The sequence below is a fragment of the Melospiza melodia genome, chromosome 6 (genome assembly GCF_035770615.1).
Source record: "Melospiza melodia melodia isolate bMelMel2 chromosome 6, bMelMel2.pri, whole genome shotgun sequence".
NCBI lineage: Eukaryota > Metazoa > Chordata > Aves > Passeriformes > Passerellidae > Melospiza > Melospiza melodia.
Genome location: NC_086199.1, coordinates 60,733,293 through 60,752,397, shown reverse-complemented (window position 1 = coordinate 60,752,397; position 19,105 = coordinate 60,733,293). Strand labels below are relative to the sequence as shown.

General features: G+C 38.6%; 1 protein-coding gene across 2 annotated transcripts; it reads left to right on the top strand.

The window, feature by feature from the left end:
* Window positions 1–18: 18 nt before the first annotated feature.
* Window positions 19–19,101, top strand: TSG101 (tumor susceptibility 101). Of its 2 annotated transcripts, none has more exons than XM_063158600.1 (10): window positions 19–129; window positions 3,418–3,502; window positions 5,924–5,989; window positions 6,582–6,745; window positions 8,071–8,197; window positions 10,385–10,451; window positions 12,048–12,142; window positions 16,787–16,989; window positions 17,935–18,174; window positions 18,769–19,101. In XM_063158600.1, exons 1-10 carry the CDS (start codon window positions 88–90, stop codon window positions 18,856–18,858), a joined length of 1,179 nt encoding a protein of 392 aa, XP_063014670.1. In that variant the 5' UTR covers window positions 19–87; the 3' UTR covers window positions 18,859–19,101. The 2 variants fall into 2 exon arrangements, with proteins under 2 accessions (XP_063014670.1, XP_063014671.1); XM_063158601.1 differs by having other exon boundaries at window positions 20–129; window positions 12,051–12,142.
* Window positions 19,102–19,105: the final 4 nt, after the last annotated feature.

Here is a 19,105-nt window from a genome sequence, read left to right as displayed (position 1 = left end):
CGCGCGGCCGCTTCCTGTGTTTATGTAGGGCCGGGCCGGCGGCACCGGGAGCGGCGGCACCGACAGCGGCAGCGAGGGGCGGCCGCCATGGCCGTGTCCGAGAGCCAGCTCAAGAAGATGCTCACCAAGGTACGGCCGCGGCCCGGCCGGGCTCGGCCCGCGGGCGGCAAGGGGCCCAGCGCCCGCAGGCTCCGGGGAGTTGGGTCGGGAAGGGAGGAACGGCGCAGAGAGCCTAAAATGGTCGTGCCCGGCCGCGGGGCTGGGCTGGGACCGTGCCGGGCACCCGTGGGGCACACACGGCGCTTGAGCTCCCCGGCCACAGGACGGGCAAGGCGAGCTCTGCATCACTGACCGGGTGGGGTGCGTTTGGTTATCGCGCCTGTGTAAGGAAACGGGAAAATCTCATGGAAGGCAGATCATTAACCACTGAATCATACAGAGCCACGCGTGCCACTCCTCACTGAAAACTGCCCTTTGTCCAGCAGCTGGGAATGAAAACCGCTAAGGATGGCAATTAGCGGCAGTTCCGGCTTTGTTGGGGGGAATTTGGAATTTTTTTTTGGCACTATTTAATCATACGTGTAGCGTTTTGAAATGAAGTGCAATAGTTGAGAATCCGATCAAAACCAAAGGCACAGTCACCTGCATGGGGTCATAAGCAGATTTTTTTTTATCAGCTTGAAAATGAGTGTTGATTACCCAGTCAGTGTCAGCAAATGAGATCGTGTGTGTATTTGTATGCACCTGTCTTTGCTAAGTTAATTACTGCGATGCCATAGAAGAAATAGAATTTAAGGTGGTCCATTGTCCTTGTTCCCCCACACTTGTTAAGTTTATACTCCTGTCTGACTTCCTGTAAGTGATGAAAAATGAAGATGCTATTTCATTATATTTGTTTTTTAAAAATAGTTGCACTTTCTGTTCTAGAGAGGGAAGTTTAGTAATATTTCACATATTGGTTAGTTCAGTGTATGAGATAACAAAAGCTTGATCTTAGTTTGGGGGGGAACCTAGGCACTTAATTTAACTTGAGGTATTTACCTGCTGTCAGATCTTGAAAAGCTTCATCTTTCTGTGATCTGTTTCCTGGTATGTAAAATGAGGGGAATGCATTTGCAATCTGAGAATGGAGGAGGAAAAAGGAGTCTAGAAATTAGGAATTCAAATTAATCAGTTTTAGTTACCTTTGTAGGAATCACTAGGATCTTATATTTTCCAAAGAGATTTTGACATTTATTGGAAATCAATCTAAGTACAGAAATTAACAGCTGAAATGAACATTTAATGTTAATTAAATGTTACTGCTACTTGCGGCAGTAGCTGGAATCACACAACTGTCCCTCTACTAAGTAATCATCACTCAGTGTAAAAACAATTTGCAAGAGTATTATCTTTCTTTTTTTTTAATAGGGATATGAAAATGCTTGCTTAATGTTCAGGTGTTGTGCCTGATTTTTGAAAGCACCCCCAATAACCAAACTTGTGGACCATCAGCCCCATTGTGTACCAGATTCACAGAGTGCCTGCTGAGCAGGCAGGCATTGTTTTATCAGTTCTTGACTCAACTGACTTGAGATTCTTGTGGAAGTAGAACCTGACTCTGCTTACTTCTGTACTGTCAGGGTGGCAAGGCAGAGGCACAGGCTGCCTGAAGAAGCTGTGGATGCCCCATCCCTGGCAGTGTCCAAGGCCAGGCTGGAAGGGGCTCTGAGCAGCCTGGGGTAGTGGAAGGTTCCCTGCTGAGGCTGGGAACAAGATCATCTATGAGATTGCTTCCAACCCAAACCATTCTATGATCTTTGTGCTTTTTTTTGAGCTTCTGTTAGCAGAATCCTGCTCTCTTTTTAATAGTGATTATGCCAGTCTTGTTGAGGCTCTATCCTGGACCATAAGGTTTGTTCCTCTGAGAAGACCCTGCCTTTTGAAAGTAGCTGGTAACCAGCTGTCATTTGTCCTGTAGTGACACCTGCAGTGGTGTGGGTATGTGCTGCCAGTCTCTGGCTGATGTACATGAAAATTCCTCCATGTCCAGGCAATGCTTGTTCCTGCTTCTGCCAGGTGCTGGGCAGGGAGGGAGGAATGTATTCAAATATTAACCAAGTTGTTGCTCTGTCAAGCCCTGCTGCACACCCCAGTCCTGCACCAATTTTACAAAGGAGGCTGAGATGCTTTGCTGCAGCCCTCCCACCAAAACAGCATCCAGGGGCTGATCGACCTCCACAGGAATCCCTGCTGGAGGGGTTGCTTTCTGTCCCACATGGCAGCACTTTGCAGACAGACCATGTGGCTGTTTTGTCCTTGGTCCTTTGAGGGAGAGCAGTCACAGCATCACCCGAGGTGCTGGTGCTTCCTCTGGGCTGAGGTGGCATCATGGAAGTGGCACAGTGGGTTCATCTCTGCTCAGTAAATCCAAGTTGTCATGCCCCAGAGGAGTGTCCTTGTCCGTCTCTGGAGGTGACAGGAAGAAGAGTTACTGTCTAAGCTTCACAACTCATGAGTGTTTGTCAGGGCCAAGGTGACCTTTAGCTGTGGCACCACAGTTTGCTGTTGGATGATGTCTGAATGAATTTGTTCAGATGTTGTTAACATTTGCGTGCTTTGGATGTCGGACATTTCATTGTGCTGGGCCCTTTGTCTTCCTACCACAGGCTGGCTGTGTTCCTTATAACATCTGAAGATTGCAGTTTCTTAAAATTGTATTAGAATGAAAAAATGTCAAGGGACCGCATTGCTGGCTTTTTAATCATAATTATTAAGAGAAATGACAGCAAGGCTAAAGGGCTGCACTGTGTGGTGAACCAACTCTCTGTTGCCCAGGAGCCTCTTTGCTGTCTGTGGATTATGGCTCTGAGGCTGGTGAATTCTGTAGTGGGGTATCTGTATATTCTGTAGGGTATCTGTGCTGTTACTCCCTGCTCCTGATAAAAGGACAGGGGTAAAACCAGTATTATTGCTGGTAATATTGTGCCTTGATATGTCTGCTTTCTAGCTGACAAAATACATGTAAATGCTAATCAGTGATTGATAACTATGGTGTTGCTTTGAAAAGTGCTATGAAATAGATCTGTGTGGTTCATATCCTAGACAACTGTTTTTTTTAAGATTCATTCATATTTCTCAGATACACTTGGTTGTGGTAGAACATGAAAGAAAATGCAGTAGCTCTTTCCCAAATCAGTTGATGCTTACATCCTTGTTAAGACTTAACATCTTGTTAAAGTTCAATGAGTTATATGGGCAGTGGTCATTTAAGTAATATGGACAAATAAATTATTATTCCAAACTAAGAGTGGAGAAGAATGTCCAGGTATAGGTGTAAGCTCTCATAAATGCTGTCTGTTGGGTAAAATAAAAAATTTAATTAAATTTTACTAAAAATTAACTTCTGAAGTAATTTCTTTCTCTTTTGTTTTCCAGTACAAGTATAGAGACCTAACCATACAGGAGACAACCAGTGTTATTAGTCAGTACAAGGACCTCAAACCTGTCATGGATTCATATGGTTAGTCTGTGTATGAGAAAATTTCTGTTGGTGAATTGTTGATGTGTTAGATGTCTTTGGTAGTTTTTGTAGGGGAGGAAAGAGGATTAACACCAGAAAACATAACTTGAGTTTCTCTTTTTTGTCTCTGACATCAACACTTCTTTAGAAACACAGACTCAGTAATATAATAAAGTTACTTTAGAAAATAACTGTCTAATGCGCCAAGAAGTGTCACGTTTTTCACAGCTTAACTTTTAGTTAATCACTCACTGATGTCATCAGTTGGTGTCCTGAGATTGCTGGTATCTTACAAATTCAGCTTTGCTGCCATATAAAGACATTTTTAAAATTCTGTGTAGGAAGAACTGTAAATCAATGAAGAAATGCTTCATTTAAAATTATTGTGGTAATCCTTAAGAGTATGAGGAAAACAGAGTCAAGTACACAGAAAATTGGCATGAGAATTTTAGAATGTAAATTATCAATGATAATCACTGTTTGTTAGCTGTTTTAAAGTATCTAGGTTCATTTAAGTTGAAGTGTGTTAAAGGAAGATGATACTAGGGTTTCACAGCATACAGTGAGCCAGTGTAGGTGCTGAGGTCAGCCTTCTTATGGTCACCTTTTTTTAACTGCTACCTGTGGGATTCCTCTGTGATCTAATTTATATTACTAATACATCATCAGAAATTTTCAAGTCTTCTGCTTTTTAAGTTGTGTATCTGGATTGAGAAATATTAAGAAGGGACATGGACAGGTAAAAGGCGGATTAGTTTTAACTTGAGTAGCTGCAAGCCAGCAGCTGTCACAGAAATAAGAATTCATGCAGTGACTGAAGAAACAAAGCAGGAGTGAAAGGACTGTGGCTGGAATAGCTGCACAAGTTTGCATAAGATGGTGATCACAGTTCCAGATACCCTTGAGCTGTAGCCATTTGTGTTCCCTAATGCTCTTTAAGCTGCCTGGAAGAGGCTAAGCACAGAATCACTTACAGATAATCAATATTATTTGTAGCAGTGACATCAGCTGCAAGAAAGTGATTACATGTGGGAAAAGGATTTGTAGAGAATTCCTGTGTACTTTACTGTACATGACAAACAATGAACAAAGCCATCAAAAAAGTTTTTCCATTCAAGAGAGAGGGGGAAATGTGGGAAATGGATTTGTAGAGAATTCTCAAAGCCTGACAGAAGGCTCACATAGGATGCACCTGTATGCAAACCTTGAGATAAAAACTGCTGGCTTAGAAATGCATGGAACTAGAAACAAATTTCAAAGGATGGCCTTGCAAATAAGACTTTGGAGAAACAGAACTATGAAAGATACATTATAGTAGGACCCAGGAGGGGTAATTTTAGATGATTGGCTTTAAGACATTTACAGCATGGTGTAGCAAAAGCTGATAGGCCAAGAAACACTTATAGTGTATTGTAATTAGGAAATAGTTAACTTCTGGTTGTGATGGTGTAAATTATAACATCTGTTACAATCTGTAGATTACAGAGACAATCTGTATTGTCTCACCCTTCTCATGAGACTAAAAATGGAATGAAATATTTTAAAATGCCTCTCAGTTGCCTCATCTCCCAGTTAGAGAAGAGCATAATCTGACAATTACATTGCTGAGGAGACAGTTTTCAAGTTCATATTATTAATGAAGTACATATCCCCATTGACATCCCAACATGTTCTACCTGCCTTTGCAGAACATCAGCACCACAATAACTATGCACAGTAACCTACATTTGAATTGTGGCTAGAAACTTTCAGTTGGAATTAAGAAGATAAAAGCTTCCTCAACAGAAGCCAATTCATTCAGCCAAGAATAATGTATTGGATTAAAAGTATGAGGAAACTAAATACAGCAACTCAGTAAATTTAGGTCAGAGTTCTTGTGCAGTTTGTGACTAATATTTGTCAGAGTCAAGCACTTTTTCTTCCTCTTCAATGTGTTACTGTTTGGTTAAATTACCTTTACTGATTTGGTAACAAATGCCTGTGGCCCAGGAATTTTCAGTATTCTTGCTGACCTATTTTTTTGAAGAAGGCATAGGGAATTCTTTTATAAACCTCAGATGACAGTTGTTTTTTTAAATCAAGTTTGAGTTCAGGTTATCTTTGCAGCAATTTGCATTACTTGCAGTTTGCAAGGTTCCATCATTTTATTTGGTCACTGAATGAGGAAACAGTTTTATTTGTAGAGCAGGTAGTTTGACAGTGGTTAATCATTCATTTCTCAGAAGTGTATTATTCATAAGGAGTTACCTGACTGTGGACAGTCATCTGCTAATTCATAAATGTGCAAGAGCTGAACCTTTCAGGCTGAGTTTATATGTGTAACTTGTGAAAATTTATGCCAATAATAGATGGGGAATAACCTGAATTGAGATTAACATAACCAATATGTTTGTTTTAAAAATATTGTTTGTTCTCTTTCAGTTTTTAATGATGGTTCATCCAGGGAGTTGATGAGCCTCAGTGGAACCATTCCTGTGCCTTACAGAGGTATGCATGTATTATAATGATCATCATCCCCATTGTTTTCCCAAATTGCATGAAAAACTTGAAAGGATTTATCCTTTCAACTTCACTACTTTAGTGATCACTCTTTTCTTGAAATCCTTTGCTTGTCCAAAGTAAAATATTTTAAAGAAATTGTTCTCTGGTTTTGCTGTGGGATAACGTTTGAATGCTGAGCATTGCTTCTTCAGTCATATACAGCTTTGTAGCATCTTTTCTTTCAGGATTGCACAGTTTTTCAGGCTTGTCAGTTGAATTGAGGGTTGCAAACCATTTATTGCTGCAGCTAATGATAATTCAAATTAGAGCCTTATAATATAGCATTATAGAATAAATGATATTGTGCATTAGTGGTGAGTGGTGATTGTAAATCAAGGTTAAATTGTTCTGAAAGATGTTGAGTTTGTGGCCATAGTGTTACCTATTCACTGAATGTTATTAGTAAATTTTGGCTCTGGCTTCTAGCTTTGTTAAAAGTTGAATTTACTGGGTTTAGGAGTTTTTTATGAATCTGAATACAGGAGGACAGTTGAAGAATTGAGACAACTTCTAAAATCTTTCAAAATGTCTTTTCTAGGTAACACATATAATATCCCAATTTGCTTGTGGCTGCTGGACACCTACCCTTTCAACCCCCCAATTTGTTTTGTTAAACCCACTAGCTCTATGACAATAAAAACTGGGAAGCATGTTGATGCAAATGGAAAGATATACCTTCCCTACCTGCATGAGTGGAAATACGTAAGTATAGGGAACTTGAAGTTCTCAAACTGCTCATTCTGCATTCCTCAAGAAAGTTGTATCATTTTTAATAAAAACCATAGTCTTTGTTAGAGATCTTAAACCATTTTTAAAATAAAATCAACTGTATGTTTTTTGGAATGTCTTAAAGTCCAGGATGTTGCATTCTATATTCTGGTTATTTAATGAAATTAATTGTATTTTCTGTTACTACTTGTCTGATTAAACAGTGCAGCACAAGGTGTCCTCTCCCCTGGCAAGAGAGTGATGTGAAGATTTGTGAGATAAGAATATTTACAGTAGGGAAATTATAAATTTACTTAAAACATCTGTGACTAAAATGGACTTTTACAAATTCTTGGGCTTCTTTATGCTGACATTCCTGGAGCCTCATGTATATGGATGTATTTGCTTTACCAGTAAATAGAGGCATTGAGCAGTGCAGGCCTTACAGAAGTTTTGGCCAAAACATGGACTTGTAAAGAAGCTAAACTGCGTTGACAAGACCAGAAAAATGATACAAGATGCATGGTTCTGTAAAAAGTGATTAACAGGAATGCATTTACTCAGGCTGGGTGTGTGGTAGTTCAGTGCTTGCACAGTAATAGTGGAAAAAGACTGCCCAGATCAGGTGTTGCACAGAGCAAGGGGATCATCTAAGGTACAGCTGATACAGAATTCTTTCAGTTTGAGAGGTTGGTAAAAATAAGTAAGTGGGTTATAGAGCTAAGTAAACTCTGAATTGGGGTATTTAATCTGGTGCTGCATTCATGATGCTTGTTCTTATTTTGGCAAAATGAAATCATGCTTATTTTAAGTAGTTATAAACAGAGAGGCCTGGTTTAACTGTATTTCAAGGAGGGTTGTGCCACTCCTTAATGGGTTAGGATATTTTTTCTGTTGAGACTTTCTGAATCAGAGCAAAAGCTATGGTCTGTGAAGTTGAAATGTCTAAAAAACTTAGGGATCTGTATATTTTTCATGTTGGGTGGTGGATTTAATTTTTTAAAATATTATTATATTTATACCCAGTCATTTATTGACCTGCAGTTGATATGGAGCCATGTATTACCCATTTTTTCTGGGTGTGTTTTGCTGTATGATTTTGAGTCAAGCTGACTGGGTTTGGTATGTCTAATAGAATCCAGAAAGGAAGTTAATTATACACATGTGTATACACATGAGAGAGACACATTTTAAGAACATTTAAACCCACAAATAAAAGGAATGCTTTGAAGAGCTGATGGAATGGCATCCTATTATTGCTACAGTCAGTTAAACTCTGTTAGCAAAATGAACAACTTGTGATTTGCTTTCCCTCCCAGCCCCAGTCAGACTTGTTGGAGCTGATCCAGGTCATGATTGTTGTGTTTGGAGAGGAACCTCCAGTGTTTTCTCGTCCTACTGCTTCCTCCAGCTACCCCCCTTACCAGGCAACAGGCCCACCAACCAGTAAGTGCTCATCACTGCTGATTTCTGCAAATAATCATATTTCAAAGGGATTGTTGCCCTGCAGTTAGCCCACAAATAATGCATTTTACTTTTTATATTGCTGACTAATGAATTCATCTGGGCTGTGAATTAACTTCACTTTACCTTGTTGGACTCAATGATCTTAAAGGTCTTTTTCAACTAAAAAGGTTCTGTGAGTCTAAGAATTCATGTGAGCCTTTGGGTTTTGGAGAGGAGAAATCAAGTTTGTATAACACACAGCAAAACCCAGACAAAACCAGAGCACCCTCAAAACAACCAGTGTCCTGTCAACATTCCAAGATAGACTTACAAAGTGATTATTCAGATAGCTTTGTATCTCAATTATTTTCATTCTAATAATACAAGCCCATCTTTTAAGTATCCTGCAACCATTGGTTTCATAAGCACAAGCATGCCCACAGCTTGTTTCATACACCCACACTCCTGTTTGTGTGGTTCATTTTTCTCTTTTTTTTCCAAATTGCTGGCTGAATATAAAAAAAAAACCTGCCTTGTGATTTTATTGTTCTTTGTTCTCTTTTAAGTTGATGTTCTGACTTGGTACCCATTCTTATTTTCTTGCAAAAATCCTCAAGACTTTTTAAATAATTTATTTCTTTAATCCTCTGGAGGCATCTTATTTTAAAGACTGGGGATAGGCAGGTGGAGGAAAAAGAAGTAGTGGGAAACAGAAAATCTTAGAAATTCTTTCAGGAGGAGACTCTGTATTAGGTGGGAAAAAGCCAAAAAAATATTAGCATAGACCTAAAGTCAAAGACTGGGACAGTAGGGAAGGGGGAGCAGTTTAGCTGGAGATTGTTTGTTTAATAAGGTTATAGCAGTTCCACATGAATTTAATGGTCCAGTAGCTGTATTTGGGGTTATGTATTTTTGCCAGATTTTTAAGGCTGTGTCCATTTTCTATTGAAATATGGCATTTACTTGAGCAGGGTGTTACATTTGAAAAGCTGAAGTGCTACTCATTGCCATTTCCAGCAGAACCCATTTTCAGCAAGGTTTTAGGCTCTGGACCTGTGAGAAAATGGGTGGCAAACATAAATGGGGCCATTAGGAACAATTGACTAAAGGCAGGTGTTTGGGACTTCTCAGCTTGTCTGTGGCTGTTTGTGAGAGCACCAGAGGACTGGATTGTCCTGATTTTCCAGGAACACTGGGGGTCAGTATAAGAGTAGTTTGAGCAGGGACTTTGCCTGAAGGACAAACCTGCAATGAACCACACTTGATTGCTGTTGTAGTCACTCAGAGCTGAAGTGCTTTGAATTCCTATTTTCAATTGAATTGAGCTGAATTACTATGAATTAGTTCATAGCTGAAATAGTTCTAGTGAAAATGCTTCAGGGTTTTGAAATTATTAATAGCTACTTAGTTTTACTAGTGTAGTCAGACTTTATTTTACAGACATATAGGGTTTGTGTTTCTTGTCATTACAGATACATTGTTTAAGAAGAAATAAAGTCCTTTGACAGAAATTTTAATTATTTGAAAGCATTGAAGAGTGGAAATAGCTCCACTCTTAATTGCTCTTAAAAAAAAAAAGTTATTTGATGAAATATTCCTAAAATTGCTCAAAATGTGAGATAAGTATGTCCAAAACATAATTTTGTCAGCTTCTCAAGAAAAATCTTAAGCTAAGACTATTTAGACATTTAAAGCTAAGACTATTTAGACATTTATATGTGCTGATAACAAATTTTTAAATACAACTTCTAAATAGCAGAAATTACTAAATAAGGACATGGTTGGATCATGAAACAGCTAATCAACTACTCTGAAGGTACTTAAATTATGCACTTGTTACTTAGTAGGAAGGCATCATTGGCTAGAAAGGTTAAATTCTTTTTTCAGCTATTACATAAAAAGTGGAGACAGCTCTTCAGGTGGGTCAGCTTAAATACCATGTTTTAGGGGTTTTTTCTGAGTACCCTAGCTGCAGTTTCTTTTTTTTTTTTTTCTTGGTACACCCATTTGTTGTGCATTTTTAAATCAATACCTACTTTTGTCCATGCAGTAATTAGTTTAAAGTAATGATTAAGAAAAAAATCCATATAACAATAGGATTATTTTTATATATGAGGAAGAACTTCTTTACATTGAGGGTTTTAACTTCTGAAATGTAAAAATGCACAAAATTCTTGTTTTATTTAGCTTCCTATGTGCCAGGAATTCCAGGTGGAATTTCTCCCTATCCAACATCAAGCACTCCAAACCCAAGGTAAGAGCCCCTTCAAACTGTCATCATTTTCCTGATAGAGAATTTCACTGTATAGAGTCTAATCATAATTGTGTTTTCTTATGGTGTATCTGATGTATTCATGTTAGCAGGGTTTGTTAAAAGTGAAAGCTGAATTCTTGTCAGTAGCCAAAACTGGGGGAAGGTCTAGCTTTCTTAATTGCTTCAAATAAAAAAATAATGAGTGTTATAAATAGATTTTGAAATTACCTAACTCCCAGTATTTCTTTTTTTCACTCATATATTTTTATATATTTATGTTTTACATGACATAGAAAGAAATGTACCCCTAAAAGTCAGGATTTTATTAGCATCTCAAAAATTGAACAAAACTTTGCTGAGTTAATACAAACCTTGACTCCAGCATTATTGTGGACTTTGAATAATCAAAGGGAATTTGAAGAACACAAAGTTACATCAAAAGCTTTTTATTAATATTAACCAGGATTTCTTTCTATATAATAGCTAGGAATAAAACATTTCCAGAAGACTTGCAGATCTGTGTTAGTAAATAGTGAGATGTTGACTACTGCCTCCTAGTGTGTACTTATATTTTTTACATCATAATTGATTGTTTTTATTGGCAATATCCTTATGTCCTGATTTTGTGGTAGGAGCATATGAGATTTTGTTGTAATGTGGAGCATTTTTATTTTAAAAAGATATTTAAAATGTAAAAACCTCTGAGGATTGGGAGGTGGGAAGTGTTATGTTTTAAGAGGAGAAAAGTTAGGATTTTTTTAAGTTCTTACAGCATGGTTTTTCTTCCTGAATATGTTTGTTTAAAGCACTCTTAATGGTTGTACAAAAGTAATAGAAGAACTGTTTTCAAAATATATAATCTACTAATTAATGGGAATGTTTTAAGAACTGTTAAATTTGCAGTTGCCTGAAGAGAAACAGAGCATTACTTTATATTTTGCAGGAGGTTTGGGGCCACTTTGTTTAATTATTACTGTAGTTAATACTCTGCTGAATCCAGGTGTTTGTCAGTCTAGTACTGACTAATTTGTCCTTGTTTTAGTTGACAGCAAATGTATTTTAGAAAGGTGTTGTAGACTGTCACATGTCATCTCATTATTGTTTCAGTGAGCAAATGAATACTTTTGCTTTCTTTATCCATCAGAGCAGGACTGAGGATTTCTGGAGGAGTAGTTTTCACCTTGCAACCATATTTTGCACAGCATTTTTAGGTTTACATAAAGCAGTTCATCAGTCATCTTCTTAACTGTTTTTATATTAAAAACTACTAATTTTTAATTGTTGTGTGGGAGTTTGTAGCTAGAATAATTTGTTTTGGATGCTTGTGGCATTTCATATAGCAAAACAAGGAGATTCGGGAGAATTTGTTATCCAAATGTTGACCAGGCAATAACTAGATAGGATTTCAGATAAAATGGTACCTTAATACCAGAAATACCAGTTGTGTAAGATGTTAATGTGAACAGGAAAAAGGCCTGCAATTTTAACATTTTTATTATGCAAATGACTGTTTAACATGGTGGCAATAAAGATAATCTAGGTGGATGATATTTTACTAACAGTTGCATAACATTAGCATATCTTTCTTTGTCAAAGCAGCTTCCCAAACTATCCTTACCCAGGTGGTGTTCCCTTCCCAGCAACCACTAGTGTGCAGTACTACCCTTCTCAGCCTCCTGTCACCACTGTTGGTGAGTACCTTGGAAAGGGTTTCTGTGAAGTAAAGCTTCTCTAACTGATATGTAAAGAAATAAAATGGAAAAAAAAAAGTGTTGTTCTTACTCTGAAGTTCCAAAGCATTGATCTTTAATTAAAATTTATTCAAATGAAGAAAAAAAAACATTTTATTCACCTTCAGTCAGGAATTTGATAAATTTCTGGGCTTTTGCAATGCATTGTGTGTGCTTTCTGAATATTTTGAAGAGCACTGCATGTAACTACGTGGGATTTTCCTCACCCTTTAACTGTAGGTGACTTTTGATTGTCTGCCTTGCTCTGTTCATGGTTTAGAAAAATACCTTTATCATCATTTAAGCATCTAAGGGACTCTGTTTATACTTTCTTTCCTCCCTAAATAGTAACTTTCTAAAGTAGCAGTTTGGAATGAGCTTTGTTTTTAGTGAGTTTCTTCTCCGGCCTCTTCCCTGTTGCTTCTTGCTGATCTCTACTTGTCACTTGCTCCTTTGTTCCCTTCAGCATCAGCATTTAGGCTGTTGACCTGTGTCTTTTCCCAGTCTGCTGCTCTGTGGCCCTTGCTTTCCACCCTGTCACTGTCAGTGTATGTGTAGAAGGCTGGGAACCAGTGATAGATGTCACCCAGTTTAGTGGGAAGCTGGTGCACTAACTTTCCAGCTGGCTGATATTCCCTTTGGCACAGTTACATGGTGAGGGTGTAGATTCTTTTGTGATGCTGTTCATTAGCAATCCATTGTAGACTCTTGAGCCCTGTAATTTAGAAATGCATCCATAGATTCTTCATCTAATGTGTGAACTCAGTTATTTATGGAATGGCCTGGGTTAGAGTCATAGAATGTCTTTTCTTTCCAGAACTGTGTGTATTTTGTGGTTTTTCTTCACACACATGGGGACAAGGCAAGGGAAGAGAGATGCTTCTACTTTACTCTTACTAAAATATCTGAGGAGTTCTGTTACTACAGAGTTTGAAAGCAGCAGTAAGTTGTATGTTGTATTTTTCTTGTGCCTGATCCTGTCCTTTGTGTCCAAGTTCTTTCAGCCTTTTCAATTAAGAAGGTATCTTCTGAAAGTTCTTGGCTGCTTCAGTGGTCCCCTCTGAGGTGATGTGAGTCTGCCATGCACAGTGCCAGGAAGCTGCTGTCCCCCTCAAGTCTCTCAGACTGTGCTTGGTGTTGTGGGGCTGCACCTGTGTCCTGGAGAATTCATGGTCTCCACTGGCTCTCCTGTAGGGAGCTGATAGCCTTTCTAGGCAAACTTGGCTTTCTGCAGCGTGGTTCTCAAACAAATCCAGTTTTGCCTTTATGTAGCAGAGTGTCAATTTAAAATAGAAATATTCTATTTAATTTCTTCCCTTCCTTTTCAACCCCACTGGAGATGAATAGTATGCAGTATCTGGCAAAGATGGAAGACTCTTCCAGTCCTGAGTTAGATCCTGTGTGATACCAAGTTGTAATGCCAGGTTTCATAGTGACAATTTACCATTACCCTGACTCATTTGCTGCAGCTAGGTAAAAGCCCTGCACCTGGTTTACATGGCTTATCTCTTGTGCCAGATGAAATGCAAACACATCTCTTTGATCATCCACTACACTTTAAATGTTGTGAGGTGGTTTTGTTGTGTTTATCTTGTTGGGTGTTTTTTTACAGTCCGATATTGTTTTTTTCTTTTGAACTGAAAAAGTTTCTTTTCTGTACAGTTTGTTTGTTTGGCTGTGGTTTATTGTGATGGTTTATTTAAGAGCATATCAGTTGTTACAGCTTCAAAGTTTTGTGTGGCTGGTGGTGTTTCCTATAGTGAACCTAGTTCAAACCTAGTTTGAATTGAATGAAAATGTTCATGCAAAGTAGCTCAAGTTTTTCACCATCACTGGTTTTTCAAATAGTCCTTTAGGCTTTTTCTCTCTGTTCAGTCATCTGCCATTAATTACTTTTCTGCTGCAGTTACTGGTTTGATGATTCTGTAAGGTCACTTCTGAAACCAGACTCTGCCTAGTAAAGGTTAAAGGTTTCAGAGTTCTGTTGATTTAAAGACCATGTGCCATGAAATCTTCTCCAAGCTGGGCTAATTATGGAAGTGACAGAACATGCTATGGGTTCATGCTCTGTAAGAAGATACATTGATTGATCTGTATTAAAATTATGCTTTTTATGTTCAAAGACCTCTACCATACCTGGGAACTGTGGCATTTGTGTGGGAACTTTCATTGTGTTACGTGTATTGTGATTTTTTTTTTTTCCTCTGTCCTCACTTTACTGTTAAAGTGAGCCTTGCATAAAAACTGCCAGAGTGAGGGATGTCAGGGGGAAAGAAAGTAAGCAGAAGTTTTACTGATACTGGTTCTGGCTGATTCTGACTTTGTGTTAGAGTATAATTCATTATGTAAACAGTAACTAAAATCATGCTAATGCTGTTTTTGAAGGGAAATCAGGCCTTACCTTAATCAGGAAGTCCTATACAGTGAATAAAGTCTGTCCTAAATTGTTTGACTGACTTGGTTTAAGTTTTACTTCTCAGTGTAGACAGTGCTCTTGTTCTTTTCTCTTTTTCATAAGAAGCAGCAATGACGGATTCCTGGGTTTGTGTATAGGGTGCTATTTGGCAACTTCTGTTGCTGACTCTAAAAGTTAACCAAGATTTGCAAATTGTCTTGTTGACTGACAACAGGGTGATTTTTTTTAGGCCACAACTGTAGATCAGATGAAGTGATGGGACATTTATATTTTCTTAAGGCTTTCTTTGCACCAGTTGTGTAATATTCAATCTCTTTATTTTTTCAGTGGTAATTAGCTTATCTTTTTTTAAAAGTACACATATTCTGGTGCAACTTACATGTATACAAAGTGCTCACACTAGTAATGATCAAAATTTATGTTTTCTGTATTTTAGAAGGCTTTGGTGGATTAGTAAGCATGATCTGCTTCTTCCTGTAGTTCCTGTCATTCATTTGTACAACTTTATTTTCCCATCCATGTGGCTTGGTGTCGGTTTTGTGGACAGGAACTGAGTAAAAAACATAGGGAAGAGATACAGTTTTATGCAGTATTATTCTGATGGCAGAAGTTTAAAAAAAGTATTCAATTATACAAGAATCACGTGAGCAGTGATGAGTGTTTTTTTATTTTGTTGTTTTTTGAAATCTAGGGCACTGGAAAATGTGATGTGCATAATATAACAGCTTCAGGGTTTTGATAGCTGTGTCTCTGGATAAAAAGATACTCTGGTAAAAATTCTTCTTGTTTATTTTCTTTGCAGTTATAGTGTTTCAAATCTCTCTGTGTTTCATTCATAGCAGTTGTGAAGTTTGGGCACAAAAGCTGCTGTAACTCTTGCTGTGTTGTTACAATGCAGTCGAAATTTCACTGATCTAGAAGGTGTGAGGCACAAACCTGGGGAAACTGACCCTGCAGTTCTTCCCACAGAATAATTGAAGTGGTTTGTGATAAATATCACCAGTAGCCACTTCACATTTGCTAGAGCACTCTGAGTTTCCTGGTCTGGAGACATATTGCACTTGTTGTGACAGCCACAAAGTACTTGCCTCTCTATTTAAAAGTGTGTTAGTGACAGACTCTTGAAATGATCCTTGAAAGGCTGATTTTCAAAAGCTTGTTCAGGTCTCCTGCCCCTTCTGCTCACTTGCCCTTAGGGATGTGATACCCCTGTTCTTGAGCCTGGAGGAAGTGATCCTTGGATATTCACCTGCTCTCTTGGATCCCTCTTCCCTCTATGGTAAATTCCCATGGAATTCTTCCAAGAAGGTCTGTGAAGAGGCCAAAGTTAGCTCTTATGAAGTCCAGGGTTGCAATCTTATTCCTTCCCTGCTTTCTACTTGTGGGATGCAGAACTCCATGATCTCATGGTCACTGCAGCCAAGGCTGCCCCAACTCTCACATCTCCAACGAGACGTTCCTTGTTTGTTCTGCAAGGTCCAGCAGCACATCCTTCCTCATTGGCTGCATCTGTATCAAAAATTCATTGTCAGTGCTTTCCAGGAATCTCCAGGATTGTGTTCCTGCCTATGTTGTCCCTCCAGCAGGTGTCAGGGTGGTTCCCCATGAGAACCTGGGCTGCATGCCCTTCCTGGGAGTATCCCCACTTGAGCTGAATGGGTGGTGTCTATAATTCTCCCTTTGTCTTTCCTAGATTAAAACTTTCCTTACCAGGCTAGGCAATTAAAAAAAAAAAAAAAAAAAAAAAAAACAACAAACCCCAAACCAATACCTCTAGTAGGTAAATACATTGTGTCAAGCTAGCTGTTACATTAATTGTGGTTGAATATATCCTGCCCTTAACTCTTGTTCTTCTTTAAAAGGTCTGGGACTAGTAACATTTATGGACTTCAGAGGAAATGGCCACCTCATTTTTAAAATTAAAAAAAGAGTGTGGATGTGGGAATAGTGAAGTGAATGAATGGATGCATACTCTTAAATTTACTTGTGTCTATCCTAGTGTGTATTATCTCACTGTGATCTCTTTGCTGCTTCTGGAAATTATTGTGGAGAGCAGCTTATTTTAATGTCTCACTGACACTAAAAAGTGAAGTGACAAGTACATAGAGCAGCTTGGCCACGTGCTATTGCAGCTGGCTTTGTAGTGCAGCCCAGCATGGTGGTTGAGCTTGTGCAACGTGCTCGTGCAGGCCCCAGCAGAGATGGCACCATCAGCGAGGACACCATCCGCGCCTCCCTCATCTCGGCCGTCAGCGACAAGCTGCGGTGGCGCATGAAGGAGGAGATGGACCGCGCGCAGGCCGAGCTCAACGCCCTCAAACGCACAGAGGAGGACCTCAAAAAGGGACACCAGAAACTGGAGGAGATGGTGACTCGCCTGGATCAGGAAGTGGTAAGCTGAGAGGAGCCTCTGCTCCCCACCTGAGTATTCCTAGGAGTGAACAGAAGCTTGGAATTAATTAATCATAAATCATTATAGATAAAACAAAGCTTCTAGCACATTTGTGCTTTCTCTCTTTTGCAGCTGGGGGTTTGTGCTCAGACTGAAGCAAGTCAGAAATAGCAGTGACCATGAGATGCAGTGTCCTGCATGTGTCTTACAAATGTCATTGCTCAGAAGCAGAGGAACAGTGTTATTTTCCCCCATTCTTCCTGTGCGAGATGTTAGTGGTGCGAAATTATTTCATATTTGCATCTCAGTTTCTTGATAATAATGTGTAACAGCAGTACTGGAGAACAATTCAGTGTCTTAGTGTAGACAACATTGATTTTGGTCACAGCCTCCTTGTATAATTTCTCCTTTCCTTGTAGTCTCTCCTACTCACAGTGTGCTCAGAAATTCTTGCATTTTTTCATTAAGACAGCTTCTGCTTAGTCCATCTGCTTCTTGCACTGCTGCTCAGGAGAAAGATTTTGGGATTGATGAACAGTTTGTGAAACCAGCTCAGTGTTCAGATGTGGTTTAAAACTTATTAGAAGTTATGAATTGGACTAGAGAACTGGGAGATCCTGCATTCTAAAGAAAATAATTACATTGGCTTTGCTGTTACTACCTTTAGCTAGTTTAAATGGTTATTTTTCCTAATGTGGCAGCTGAAATACTTGGGAGTGTTGGCATGCCTTCTCTACAGTTATAAATGGGTAATGGATTGACATTATCTGAAACAGATGCTACTTCTTTAAAAGAATCTGAAAACTACAGGTTGATAGCTCTTTCTTCTGTAAAAATCACAGTAAAGATAAGCAAAGAAGTACACAATGAACTGGTATGTCTAAAAATCTTTCATCTAGGCAATTGTATCACAAGAAGAGAAATAAACATCTTAATTGTTTTTAGGCTGAAGTTGACAAGAACATTGAACTTCTCAAAAAGAAGGATGAGGAGCTCAGTTCTGCCTTAGAGAAAATGGAAAGTCAGTCAGAAAATAATGACATAGATGAAGTTATAATTCCTACAGCACCACTTTACAAGCAGATCCTGAACTTATATGCAGAGGAAAATGCAATTGAAGACACCATTTTCTACCTTGGGGAAGCACTGAGACGTGGAGTGATAGATTTAGATGTCTTTTTAAAGGTAGGTTTCTCAGGATATTTTTAAAATGTGCATTTTAAATGTGTTTACTTTGGACTCTTTGATTTGGCTTACTAATGTTCATGATCTCTTCACAGTAGAGGATCTTGTAGGAACAGGACTATTTATACATTCAAGCATAAGTTTTAGAAAGTGATTTCAGGATTTAAAGACCAATTTTGAAAGCATTATAGGTACAAAGTCATGTTGTTTCCTTTCTGTGTAGACCTTGCTAGTTCTGTTTATCTGCTGTTAGAAGAACCATTCTCTGCCCCATGGGAAGTGCATTAGTGTGATTGCACCTTATGGAGTGTGTATTATTACTTTGATAAGAATATGCGTGGAGTTAATAATTATTATTGTTATAATTTAATGAATTAGTTAATAATTAAAAATCATAACAAGTAGACTATAGCAGTTGCATTTGGTAGCCATCTGCCAGTCATTTTAAGCCAGGAAAATGCTATTTAGTAGCATAATGAATTTAGTGTTTCCAAAAAGCTGACATCCCATTTGGGTCACAGAGTACATTGGTATGGCAGTGTTGAGTTTTTGTGAGAACTTTATGGTAGCCAACTGTTGTTTTTCTGTCTGCAGCATGTACGTCTCCTGTCCCGCAAGCAGTTCCAGCTGAGGGCACTGATGCAGAAAGCAAGGAAGACTGCTGGACTCAGTGATCTCTACTGAATCCCCAGACTAGCTGGGAAGTTGGGTTTCCTTGTGAAGCAGCCGTTCTCTTGATCTTTCTCTTAATCAGTAGGTGCCCAGAGTAAGTTATTACATCATCCAAGTGTAAGATATTTTGAATCAATAATATATTTTCTTTTTGGTAAAGACTAGCTTTTATTAATGCACTTTCTATCTCCTGTAATCTTTGTGCTGGTGGACTTAACGCTGAATAAAACTTGTTGCATATTTTCTTCCTCTACAGAGC